The following is a 13646-nucleotide window of genomic DNA, read 5'->3' on the forward strand; positions in this document are numbered from 1 at the left end:
TCTTTGAAATCTATGCACATGCGCCATTGTTTGTTATTCTTCGGTACCATAACGGGATTTGCAACCCAAGTTTGATATCTACTAACGCGTACGATGCCTGCGTCAAGGAGTTCCTTGACTTGGGTTCTACACGCATTAGTTTGTTCTGGCCCCATTACTCTGCGCTTTTGTACGATCGGCGTAACAGCCGGATCGCATTTGAGCTTATGCTCTGCCTTACTTCGGGGTACACCAGTCATGTCAGCTGGTGTCCACGCGAAGATGTCGGCGTTCTTTTGTAATAAGCGCTTGAGTAAGGTGCGTGTGGGGTCAACAATTGTTGGGCCAATGGTGACGGCCTGGTCCGGGTACTTGCCGTTGAAGGCCCATCTTTCTGGTTCGGTGATGGTTGGTTTAGCCATCTTTGGTTTGGGTTTAGATGAGACAGATGCGATGAATACCTGGGGAATGCCGGTGATCATCGCTACACCCTCAGCTGTTGGCCAACCCATCATGCCGTGGACCGAGGATACCACGGCGTTGAATCTTGCCATCCCGTCTCTCCCGAAGAGAATGTCGTATGTGTGGTGTGGCTTCCTCATCACGACAAAGTCCACATCTTCTGTGCGGGAGTGTTTCCCATCTGTAAGAGTGACGGGGAAAGATAGGATACCCAAGGGGGTGTTTGTGCTGCCATCAAACCCTTCCATCGAGGCGCAGATCGTTTCCAGGCGTTCCTTGTCTTCGTCATCTAGCTTATCGAAGAACTGCCTGTACATCACCGTTGACGAGGCGCCGTTGTCAGCAAGAGTGCGAGAAGTGATGTAATGTCCCAGCTGGCTTTTTATGACGATAGGGCCTTCTTTGCTGGGTCCTCCTGGCACTCGCGGGAAGCGCACCTCAGCTTCCTTCCACGCACATGGTTCTGGCGTTCGCCTTTTTCTTCCTCTGATGTTACCATGAACCATGTTGATGCTGATGTCAACGGGCTTTCGTCCGTTGCCTCGGTACCGGTTGTCGTTCCGTCCTCCCTTCTTGATTGATGCCACCAGGTGTGCCAGTCTTCCATCCTTGACTAATGCTTCAACAATATCCTTCAAGGATGTACACTCTTCCGTACCATGACCTTTTGTCCCGTGGAAGTCACAGGATTTGCTCTGATCCGCATTAGGTCGGTGCCGGATCACTGGAGCTTTTGGCCACGGTAGCTTTTCAGTGGCAAATATGTCCGTGACGCTTTTGGTGAGTGGCGTCCACCGGTGCTTTTGGCTTGAAGGGTGTGTGTGATTTCTTCCGCCAACAAGAGGGTGAGAGCTGGATGAGGTGTCAAAGTTTACCCTTGACTGCCAGATTCCTAGCTTCCTCTTTTTGTTCTGCCGGGCGATCCGGACATTGTTCTCTCTTGTCCTCTGCGTGTAGAGGTGTGTACTTTGGGGAAGATCCCTTCCCAGTTGCTTCTCCGTCTCGGCAAAGCGCTTGGCCGCCGTCATGATGGCATCCCATGTTGATGGCATGCCATCCTTACCCGTCAACGTGCGGATAAGCTACGGGTATTCGGCGCCTTGGATGAAAGCGGCGCGAACAAGATCTTCACTCACGTTGCCGAGACTTAGCTTTTTGGAGTTGAAGCGGGTGATGAAGTCTAATAAAGATTCATCCTCCTCTCTAACGCAGTTGAGGATCGTCCACTGTTCCTCAGTATATTTCCTCTGTTGGCTGAAGTGCTGGCTGAACTTGTTCTGAAAGTCCGCCCAGTCATATAAGTGGTGGACCGGTAAACGGTCGAACCATGCCCTGGCCGCTCCAACCAGAGTCATCTGGAACATATAACACCACGTGGGTTCCGTCCAGTTACTGACGGTTGCCCCCGCAATGAATCTGTTCAAGTGGTCGTCTGGGTCGGATAGACCATCATAAGTGCCAATGTTGGACATTTGCTTGGCACTTCTCGGGGCGATTGCTTCCGCAATGTCCCTTGCGAACTTTGACTTTCCTGCATTTGTAGCAGTTGGCCTAAAGGTTTTTGAGAAGTCACGCGGGTTTCTCTCCGCATTTGTTGGTTTAAAAGCTTCCCCAAAATTCCTTTTTGGCTGGAAGTCCGTTTCCTTACGCTTCCCTTTCGCCTTATGGCGAGGGTTTGCGTCGGTATCGGATTCTTCTCTCTCCTCGTCTGAGTACTCGCACTCGCTGTTCATATTGAGCTGTTGGCGAGTACTGCCGAATTCGTCAGCCTGTTGAACTGAACGCAAGCGTTCATCCAATTCAGCTTGGAACTCTCTTTGACGTGCTTCGGCCCACGCCTTCACTTGATCTAGTGTTTGGCGAGGGGCCCTCGTTCGTTTTTCCAACTGGGCATCAGTGAACCCCAGTGGAATATTTACTGCACTTGCCCCGGCTTGGGTAGTCGGGGTAGTGTTCGTAAGATTTGTATAACCGCCGGTGTTCCCCCCAGTTGCTGGGGTTGTGGTTACCGGGGTTTCTTGGTCGGTTACTTGCCTTGGGACCGGAGTAACGTTAACCATTTCTTCGTAGATTTTGAAAAAACTAAATTAGTTCTAGCTTTTATGCACGGATGGCGCCAATGAAGAAACACTAAGTGAACCCACGGGCAGATTATAGATAATCTGGGGGTTAAGTAATGTTACCCACGGATGAGGTCCAGCAGAGAAGGTTGTTCTTCAGGGGACCTGCAAAACAGACACCGTAAGCTCGTCACTGAGAAGGGGGGGGTTTCTCCTTGTGACCACCCTCCGGCGTGAGAATCAGACTAGATTGCTCTGAATATAAGTGTATATTAAGAGATTGCTAGATAAGATTGAGATATCAGATGATGTCCTTACCATTCCAAGGTGTTGGAGTATTTATAGCCGAAGGTAGGTTTCCTAGAAGGTACAGCCGGCTGAATAGTATTCCTGTTCTACCAACAGTGGGCTACGCACAGGCCATGCTGGTTGGTGGATAGACTACGGCCAACAGTAAAGGTCGGCTGTATACTGTTCCTTTACTGCCGGCTACGCACTGTTCCACCAACTGTAGGCTGCGCGCGTCCCATCGTAAGGGTTGGTGAGTAGGCAGCGGCTAATAGTGACAAACAGTACTAGAGGGTGCTCTTCCTCGTATTGTTGTCGGTGAGCTGTCACCCTGTGATTGGTTCATGGGCTGCTCTGGTCAAATTGTCTGTTCCGCCCATACCTTAGTAGGTATAGTACGAAAGACCTTCCAGAAGCATACGGACTGGCTCATTTAGGCGGGAGTATTCCCGCCTTGCTCATTCCTTCATGTGACTACTGAAGTAGCGAATGCCTTGTGCGTGTAGCCTTGCTGTTAGTGCGGGTAGCCTTCCCTGATGGCTTGTATCCGCAGCTGCGGGAACAGGCGGGGTACTTCGCCATTGGGAGGCTTTCCCTGCGGGTACAGCTGGCGTACTGCGCGTAAGGTTCTCTGAGCATGGTGGGCCCTGCTGGAGCAGTTGGTTATTGCGCAGACGTCCCTATTCAAGGTGAGTCTTGCGGGTCCAACTGGGCTCTGCTGGGACCTACCTCTTCATTTATGCAAAATTCATGGACACATTTCGGCATGTGCATCTCAAGATTGGACAAAATGAAGTATTAAAACACGTTGCTATGTAAGCTTGAACATGTTCTTGGTTTCGTGCATGTGCTCCTGATTTAACATACTAGTATCAAAGACACGAATAGAATACGATCAGGAAGGTCCTGTTTGTGTTTAATCGTGAACAAGTTGCCATCCATGTACCGGATCAACGATTGTACCGATCGAAGTCGAAGGAAGCTAGGGCCGACTACTTTTAATTTCATTTAAAACATAAATCATAAATTTTATTTAATTTGTGAATGTCATTTCATTGTCATATTAACCAAACATGAAGAACAAACCTTCAATCATGTTTCTACCCCAAATCCCTAATTTTGCATGATGGAAGAAGCACAAAATACATTTAAATGATCTTGGTCAAAGCGTAGCATGCATCTTTAACCACAATGAAACTCAACAAAAATCACAAATAGTGAATTAGAGGAGAAACATGAACATAATCACAACATGAATATTGAAATTCAACTAGTTACCAACCAAAATTGACCGAATTATAAACAAACCATATACTTTTATATTCCCAAAAACGGCTCTTCAGAAACATCATATTGAACCAAATCTTACTGCTCACGTCGATTTACACCACAACAGGTTTACTCTTGTGTGCTAGCATAGGGTTAAATTCCTAAAATAGTCATGTTGACCTTCTTTGTTTCCATTCTAGTCCATGATACCTATAATATCCCCAAAATAGCCACTCAAGAACCGTTGGATCTTTCAAAATTATGATCATATTGACTATTTTGGGAATTTTCTCGCTTGCATATTGGTTGTTAATAACGTTATATGATCATTATTCGGCTGAATTAGTCAAGCGATGTCATGCAGGAGCGAAATATAGTGAGGGCTAGGGGTGGGCCCACCCCTTGTTTTGCAGTGTAATTTTATCTGTTTTTCGTCCAAAAAAATTTATACGTAGTGTAAATTTACCTTTTTTCGACAAAAAATTTGAGCCCGGCCCTCCCTTCGTTTATAAAAATTTCATGCGTTTTGAGTCCCACGCCTTCGTTCAAGCTTCGACACGAACGTCAGGCCCTAAAAGAGAAACCCTAAGGCTATGGGTGTATACTCTAAGCTTAACATAGGTTAAAATGACATGACACTTTAATGATAGATTAAACCACTCCCCATTTATGTTAAATTTGTTAAAAACGAGCCTTGGATTATGCTTTTAACATGTTAAAAGGCAAAGAACAATATATTAAATTAACAATTGCGTGCATACTAAAAGTCAGCTACGCTGAGTGAGTTCTAGTTAATCAAGCAACTTATCATACAACCACTACATGCAATTATATACGTATCCGAAGACACATAGCCCACTAACTAACCTGCTCACCTTACCACTTGGCCTCTTATTTACCCCTACAGCTTAGCCACTTTAATAACGAATAACGTTATGCCACTTTGCCACTTTAATAACGTACAACGTTATGCCACTTTGCCACTTTAATAACGAAGTCATGTATAGGCTTACCCTACCACGTACCATCGTCATGCCACTAACACTCTTACTAAACCCTTGCCACTTCTAACACACTCTACCTCTGCTTGCCTACAACACACTTCCTATCAATTCATCATTTGAATAATAAACAAGTCACATCATAGCATTCATACACACTAACAACCACTTGGCAATCACAATCCTTGGCGATACGTGCAATATCCGAAGATCGTTCACGTACCGATAATCATTATATAATAGCTACCTCGTATAACATCTATAGCATACACTTACCACTTAAGGTAAGTGTATTCACACTTCACATCGAGTATACACACAGCCCCGAAAACATAATAAGGAAATGGGGCTAGAAACTCACCTGAACTCGGTTACTTCTTCAGCTAATGGTTATTCCTTCTCGAGCTGTGCGCGTCTAACTGTTTAATAATTGAGATGTTAAACACTACTCTAGCCATTATCATTGCTACTTAATTAATCTTACAAGTCTAAGCCGGTTTTACTTCATTGAATCATTATCGGTTAGTTAATCGTTACTTGCTAACCTTTATAGGTATCAATTATCAAAGTCCAAGGGCTAATTTTCAATTATCTCAATCTTTCTAAGTCCAGGGACTAGTCCGTCATTTCGCTAACCTTCTAGTTCGTTACTTGATCCTTAACGAAATGGGATTCATTCGTTACTCCAGTCTCATGACGAATTGCTAGTTCGTTACTTCATAACGAATCGACCTTCATAACGAACTGAATCCTATAACGAATTGAACCTTTCTAACGAATTGGACCCTTAACGAACTCAACCCAAAACGAACTGGGGTTAATTCGTCAGTTCTCCCTAAACGAACTACTTAACGAATTGGTTTTAATTCGTTATCAATTCCTTAACGAATCAGAGCTAGTTCGTCAAACCTCCGTTAACGAATTACCTTTAATTCGTTAATTCCACATAACGAATTAGGGTTAGGTCAGAGTATCAAAACATTCTCTGATATCCTTGTACCCACAACTCCGGCGCCGCCATCACCGGAATAACGGGATCTCGCCGGAAAAGCGAGATCTCGTTTGATTCTCCACCGTCTTCACCGTTTTTCATCCCGTTCGATCCAGATTTGAGCTATGGTGATCCCTAAGCTCATCTTAGGCTCGGTTTAAACCCGATTCCACCCGGATCTCGTGACTTCAACGATTTAACGGTGTCGCCTCGTCGTTTCGTGACTAATCTAACGGATTTGAGTATAAACGACATCATACTATCATTACCTCGGGTCGGAAATCAGTTCTCCTTCTTCTTCTTGGTTTCGGCTTAGAGAGAGAAAGTAGGATGTGAGAGAGCTAAGTGTGTGTTTTTGTGGTGTATGGAATATGAGAAAATGAAGGATTAAATGGTGATTTAAGGTTTATATAATTATGGATCATGGGCTTAGGCCCATGGTCCTTCCCTCTTTCCTTCATAACCCAAGTCCATAACCCATATCCAGTACCCAACACTAGCCCGACCCATACTAGCTCCTGCTTATTTAATTATTTCCCGCTAACCCGAGTAATCTTCCTCACTGACAATAAATAATATAACTAATATTGTTTTAGAAATTTCAGGATGTTACAGTCCTCCCCTCGCTTTAGTAACACAACCTCTTCTTTTATCTCACCCGATTCGAACGACTTGTCCGAATTCGACGAGACAGAACTTGTGACATTAGAACTTGTCTTACTCGTTTCACTCTCATTAACTTCAGTTTCTTTAGCAGAGACTTTTATTTGAACTGTCTGACTAATTTCAACACTTGCAGATTGCTGATTACTAGGATTATATGTATAGTTATTATTGTATGGTGGTGGGACTTCTGAGAATCCAATTCCCCCTTTATTATTGTATGGTGATTGAACACTTATAATATGATCTAGCATCGCAGAAGAATTTCTAAATTGTTCAATTTTTTTGTTCAGTTCCAACACTTTTACCTGGTAATCAGCTATCTGTTTATCCTTTTCAGCGATTAGTTTGGTCTTTTCTTCTAACACTTCATAACTAAGATCAATCACTTGTATTTTTTCAGCTAGGGTGGCTTTAAGACTTCTAATATCTTTTTCACTAGCTTTTATTTTTACCGAGTAGCTATTTTCTTTAGTTTTAAAATAGTGATGTTCTTCTTTTAAATTTTTAAATTGAGTGTCCAAACTAACAAACTGATCAGTTAATGCTTTCAATTGATCAGACAGTTATTCACATTGTTCACAATGAGATTCAGAACATACCTCTGAGAGTTGATCGTTCACTTCTGCCATGTATGCTTGATCTTCCCCCGTATCTTTGTCACTTCCTCCAGTTTCGATATTTACCAGATTTGCCTGTTCGAACACCACCTCAACTTGTATATTCCAGTTGTATCTACCGTTTTGCGGAGATACCATAGCCTTGTTTTCACTTCCACTATCATTCTGTTGAGCAGGTATGTTTTGACTTCGTTCGAATCTCTCATTTGTACACTCTTTAGCAAAGTGACAACGAACTTTTGACTTATCAAACCCCGGTCTTTCTCCAACAAACTTTCTACCAGTTTTCTTCATAAATCTCTTTACCCTTCTTACTATCATAGCCATCTGCCACCGCAAATCCATTTCTTCCAGATCATTAGCGTCGTTCTGATCATAGTCTTCATCCAAAGTTGCAGGGTCGACTATTTTTCCTTTAATGTAATTCTCACATGAGGCAATGAAAGAGGCATAAAGAGCAAACTGTTGTTCAGCTGATTTCACACTCATAGGCATCTGTGAGTAGTTCTTGCTAGAAGCATTGGTTGAGAAATTACCAGCTGTGGTTTGAGTTTTTGAGGAACTACTACCTCCTGCTACAAAACATACGTCACCATCCATATTGAGAACCACAAGACCATCTGGAGTGGCGTTTGGTTCCCCCTTTGAGTAGTAGGCAGTGGATTCTGTTTTTGAACTTGAGTTTGGAGTGACTTTAGCACCATACATTCCCGGATCGTGAACCTGATCAGTAGGTGTCTCCTTTCGAGCCATGTTAAGTTCAAAATTACGTAACTTATTTACCACCGTCTCCAAATCAATCTTCTCAAAGTCTTTATCTTCTCTCATCAGAACTGTGTACATCTCCCATTTTGGTGGGAGAGCATCAAGAAGCTTTTCCACTATCTCTTCTTCCTTGTATTCAATGGAGTAGTTATTTAGCTCGGTCATCAGATGATAATATCGTGTGATGATGTCATCAAGTGATTCATTTTTCAGATACTTGAATACGGAGAATTGAGTTTTCAGCAGCTTTGTCTTCAAGGTACGTATCCCAACATTTCCTTCATATCGATTCTCTAGTGCTTCCCATAGCTCTCTAGCAGTTTTGTATTTTTTGAAAGTATGAAGAAACTCTTGTGGAAGTGCCATTGTTATAGTTGCATGCGCTTTACTTTCTGCCTCATACATTTTCTTTTCATCATCTTCCATCTTACTGTACTTCTTAATCTGTTCACGACCTTCAAACATGGATGTTGGTGGAATGTACCCATCTTGAATGCAGACCCACATCTTTGCATCTTGATACTTCACATATTGTTCAAATCTATCTTTCCATGCAACGAAATCAGTACCTTTAAGCAGTTTTGGAGCTTTAGTTGCTGAACCAGCTTCAACCTCCATCTTTACCAGTTCAGTGATGTTTATCAAAGTCATACTTGAACGAAACGAGCCTTAGAACTTAAAAACAAGATTCTGTGTGCAGTAAGCAGCAAAATTAATACAACTTCGCTTGTAACTTCGCTTAAGATAACTTCGCAGATTAAAAACTTCGCTACTTCAGTGATGTTTAATATAACTTCGCAGATTAAAAACTTCACTACTTCACAACTTCGCTGGCTATATAACTTCGCTAGTAACACAACTTCGCTGAAACCCTATATCTTCGCTAAAACCCTAGTTTGGGTGACGGCAACTTCGCCAGAAGAGCATAGGAGTTTTGCAAGTTAGGTTGGTCGATTTCGAAGGTTGCGAGGGTGATTGGAAGGTGTAATTGATGAGTAATGAGGAGCGACTGACAAAAAGAGGTATTTCAACGTAAAACAGTTCCACGATTTTTCTAAAGGAACAATCTTAACACCTGTGTGATAATCCCGAACCACACAATCACGATCAAAAGGCTCTGATACCAATTGAAGGTTCCCAGCCGGATCTACACAAGAGTATCTCGTAACACGAGGGTGCGGAATCCCCACGTATACGATACGAGTGTTGAGACGATTGACACGTTGAATCTAAACAAAAACACACGAGAAGATATGATAATACTTGTTATATTGCAATGCGTAATCACCAAAGAAACAAACACGTGACTCTAAGAATCACTCAAAACCAGCCGTCCAAAAGTTTTATCTGCATATGTCAAAGTTAGGAATATATATCAAGACAACTTCGCCTAACATGCTAGGCGAAGTTGTCCTAACTTCGCTACCTACTCAAGTTCGCTTGAACACAAACACAAACTAACAAGTTCAATACGGTCAGAACAAATTAAACGATTACAGACACAGATAAACACGAGATAATGAACTATTGGCATCATGCACTAACAGCTAATATGTTTATGATACTTTGCAGAATGAGTGCTGTTGCTTATCTAGCAAGTTACCTGTCTCGAGCAAAATTCTTGTCTACTTCATATGTGACGATTATATTAGAAAGGTTGGCATGCACCTTCTATATTGTTTTTGAATTTTTTGAAACTAATATTAATAGAATAAGATTTTCTTACGCAGTGTAAACCTTCACTGAGACTTGCATCTAATCAGTTTTTTGTATTATTTATTGTCTCAGCCTGGTGGATTGGTGTTATAAATATAGCAAAAACCAAAGTGGTGAAATTAATCTGAAGAATCATCGGGTGTTTTACGCCGGGTACCAGGTATGAAATAATCTTTTGGAAACTGAATCCTGTATATATGAATGTATATGACGGTTAAAGCAATATGTAAGTGTTTATGCGGATCTCATTGTGTTCAAATCTTATGTGATCACAATTTTATTTTGTTCAGGCCGTTATGTATGTACTTTGTTTTCGTATGAGATCGATTCTAGCCACTCCTCTACTCAAATCACAGCTGCTGAATATGCCATTAGAGAAAATTTTCAAACACGCCTTGAACCCGTTAGAGGTGACTTTCATATCCTCGTATATGTTTATTATTATTATAATCTTAAGTTTTTTATTAAAACTAATATGATTATGTTATCTATGTGGTTGAATATTGCAAAGCAGGTCTGCTTACCGTCGATAGTAGAGGAATTTCTGCGTCAAGCAAAAGCAGCCCATCTGTTTAATGTATCCAACGGCACCTTTGTGTTTGACCATTTGTTTGACTCAGACACGTCTCGTGCGTTTGATGGGTTTCAAAGGCTCGATGTCTTCTTTCCTTTTGATCCTTATTTGTTAAAGAAGTCTGAAAGGTTGGTTAATACCTTTTGTTATATTATAAATATTTCGTAAACATTGATGATGATGATAATCTTTTCTCATTTGATGTGTAGGTTTATCGACCGAACTTTATATACTGGTCAATGGTGAGAACCACTTATGACGATGATGAGGATGATGTGAGCGATGATGATGAAGGTGAGGGCGACGAGGAGTTTGACATGAACTTGAATAAAATGTCGATTACGCCCCGGGATTCTTTCATGTACGGAGGCGAACAAGATAGGAAGATGCAGATGCCTTCTAGAATCAGACCCTCTACTAGTCCAGAATCCTTGTGAGGAAATGACGAGGGAGCTGGTGGTGTCAGCATATTATTGATAACTAATTTTTTTTTGTTTTAGGTGAAACAGGTTATAAAAATTGTTTTCTTGTGAAAGAGAACCTGCTGCTTGTAATGACATAATATTTTGTTCTTAACTTTGATGGATCTTGTATTGTTTTAGTGGCTGTAAATAACGTCTAGTAACTCTCAAAGTCTTTGGCAAAACGATTCCCAAGATACTCAACCTCATGTCATGTTCTCGCTCTCGTAAGTACTTACACCAAAAGTACTATTCCTAGCCCAAGCGGTGGTGAAAGACTTCGAAGAAAAGAAAATTCATGACATTCCCGTTGTTGTGAATTTACTCAATTTTGAACATTCAGGATCCTCATCATGACGGTTTGATTATTACTTTATTTATCTCTAACCATTATGTATGCAGGATCCTAGTGGACGGTGGAAGCTCGGTCAACATTATCCAACATGATGTCCTCAAAAAGATGAACATCCCGGATTCAGAAATCATTCCTAGAACTTCGGTGCTAGTCGGTTCCAATGGCGAAACCAAGAAGACATTGGAGGACATCAACCTCCCAATTTATATCAAAGGGTTAAATTCATACCAAAAATTGTGTGTTATAGATAACATTTCTTGTTGCAATGTTATTTTAGGTAGGCCTTGGCTCCATGGAATGAAGGCAATAGCCTCAACTTATCACCAATGCATCAAGCTACCTACTCCATGGAGAGTTGTAAAGATAGTGGGTGACCAAGCGGAGACCAAGAACTATTATTCATCATCAATGAAGCCAACAGCCAAGCAAACTATAGCATAGCAACTACAGCAACATCCTAGGGACGTGTTGGAAGCTCGGGAGAAAGACCTTAAAGAAGTATCATTGGATCCCGAGGATCCAGAAATAAAGGTGTTCCTAGGATCTAGTATCCTCGATAAAATTGAGGAGGATTTAAAATCCTTCTTAGGGCGAAGAAGATCTACTTTTGCCTTCAAGCACTCAGACATGACAGGTATTTCAAAAAAAGTAATTACTCATAAACTCGGCCTTGATTTATCTGTTAAATCCGTCCATCAGAAGCGAAGGAAATTCGCTCCTGAGAGGAACAAGATCATACAAGCAGAAGTTGAAAAACTTCTCAAAGCCGGTATAATCAGAGAGGTTCAGTATCCTCGATGGCTAGCTAATGTGGTCGTTGTTTCAAAAAAGAATGGAAAGTGGAGGGTGTGTGTCGATTTTACCGATTTAAACAAGGCATGCCCCAAGGATCCTTTCCCATTACCACAGATAGATTCCATGGTGGATGCGACGGCAGGACATGAAATGCTTACCTTTATGGATGCTTCCTCTGGATTTCAACAAATTCAAATGGAACCATCCGATCAAGAGGATACAACATTCATGACTCCTACCGGCATATACTGTTATACCACTATGCCGTTTGGACTAAGAAATGCAGGGGCAACATACCAAAGACTAGTCAACATTATGTTCAAGGATCAGTTGGGTAAGACTATGGAGGCATGCATAGATGATATGGTGGTGAAGTCAAAGAAAGCTGAGGATCACCTTAGAGACCTCGAAGAAGCATTCAATATCCTCGACCAATATAACATGAAATTGAATCCGTCAAAATGCCACTTTGGTGTTAAGGCTGGAAAATTTCTGGGATATATGGTGACTAAAAGAGGAATTGAAGCAAGCCCCGAACAGATTGAAGCCATCCTCAATTTGAAATCTCCTGCAAACGCAAAGGATGTCCAAAGGCTCACAGGAAGAATAGCTTCTCTCAATAGGTTCATCTCAAGATCCTCCGAGAAGTGCAAGGGCTTCTATGACATCCTTAGGAAGAATATGAAATTTGAATGGACGGAAAAGCATGAGGCTGCGCTTACAGCCTTGAAGGATTACTTATCCTCAGCTCCAGCTCTAATGAAGCCTGTGGATGGAGAATCCTTGTATCTGTATTTAGCTGTCTCAGGAAATGCAGTAAGTGCCGTCTTGGTAAAGGATCATGAAGGTGAACAACATCCTGTTTACTATGTAAGTAAAAGTCTTCTAGATGTGGAAGCCAGGTATTCTCATTTAGAAAAATTAATTCTTGCACTTATTATGGCTTCTACTAAATTGAGACATTATTTTGAAACTCATCCTATTATTTTGAGAACTAACTATCCTGTAAAGAATGTTCTTAGAAAACCAGAGTTATCAGATAGAATGGCCAAGTGGGCTGTAAAATTAAGTGCATATGATATCCAATACGAGCCAAGAACAGCAATCAAGTCTCAAGCACTAGCAGACTTTGTGGCTGATTTCACTAGTGATCTACAAAAAGAAGCTGACTTGGAGGTCCAACAACTGGAAAAGACCAAGGATCCTTGGATACTCTTCACCGATGGTGCTTCTAATGTAAGAGGAACAGGATTGGGGATCCTACTGAAATCGCCACAGGGGGACATATTACCCCAGTCCATAGCTTGTGTGTTCCAAGCAACAAACAATGAAGCAGAATATGAGTCTCTAATCGCAGGTTTGCAATTAGCCAAAAGCATGAGGATCAGGTATCTTCAAGTTTATGTAGATTCTTTATTGATAACTAACCACTTTAATGGCTCGTATGCTGTTAAAGGTGAGAAACTAATTAAATATTTAGACGTTTTGAAGGAGTTATCGAAATCCTTCGAAATATTTAGTATTACACAGGTACCGAGGGAAGAAAACGCTGGGGCAGACGCCTTGGCAAACTTAGCCTCATCTTTGAAGATTCTTGAGGATTTGAAAATCCCAATAATCCACATTCTCTCGCCAGCAATAGGAGAA

General features: G+C 41.7%; 1 protein-coding gene across 1 annotated transcript; it reads left to right on the forward strand.

Annotated features, from left to right (window-relative positions):
- Nucleotides 1–9617: 9617 nt before the first annotated feature.
- On the forward strand, nt 9618–10825 carry LOC143580648 (RNA polymerase I-specific transcription initiation factor rrn3-like). The gene is made up of 5 exons (XM_077063618.1): nt 9618–9754; nt 9887–9974; nt 10105–10224; nt 10329–10520; nt 10598–10825. Exons 1-5 carry the CDS (start codon nt 9618–9620, stop codon nt 10823–10825), a joined length of 765 nt encoding a protein of 254 aa, XP_076919733.1.
- The last annotated feature ends 2821 nt before the right edge of the window (nt 10826–13646 follow it).

The sequence above is a fragment of the Bidens hawaiensis genome, unplaced genomic scaffold (genome assembly GCF_021521415.1).
Source record: "Bidens hawaiensis isolate Kalapana, Puna unplaced genomic scaffold, B.hawaiensis_p1.1 tig00030542_1, whole genome shotgun sequence".
In the NCBI taxonomy this organism is placed as follows: Eukaryota; Viridiplantae; Streptophyta; class Magnoliopsida; order Asterales; family Asteraceae; genus Bidens; species Bidens hawaiensis.

Coding starts and splice junctions, on each gene's coding strand:
- LOC143580648 (XM_077063618.1), top strand. CDS start 9,618: ATGAACTATTGGCATCATGCACTAACAGCTAATATGTTTATGATACTT. Junction 9,975..10,104: donor TGTTTTACGCCGGGTACCAG/GTATGAAATAAT, acceptor TATTTTGTTCAG/GCCGTTATGTATGTACTTTG. Junction 10,225..10,328: donor ACGCCTTGAACCCGTTAGAG/GTGACTTTCATA, acceptor ATTGCAAAGCAG/GTCTGCTTACCGTCGATAGT.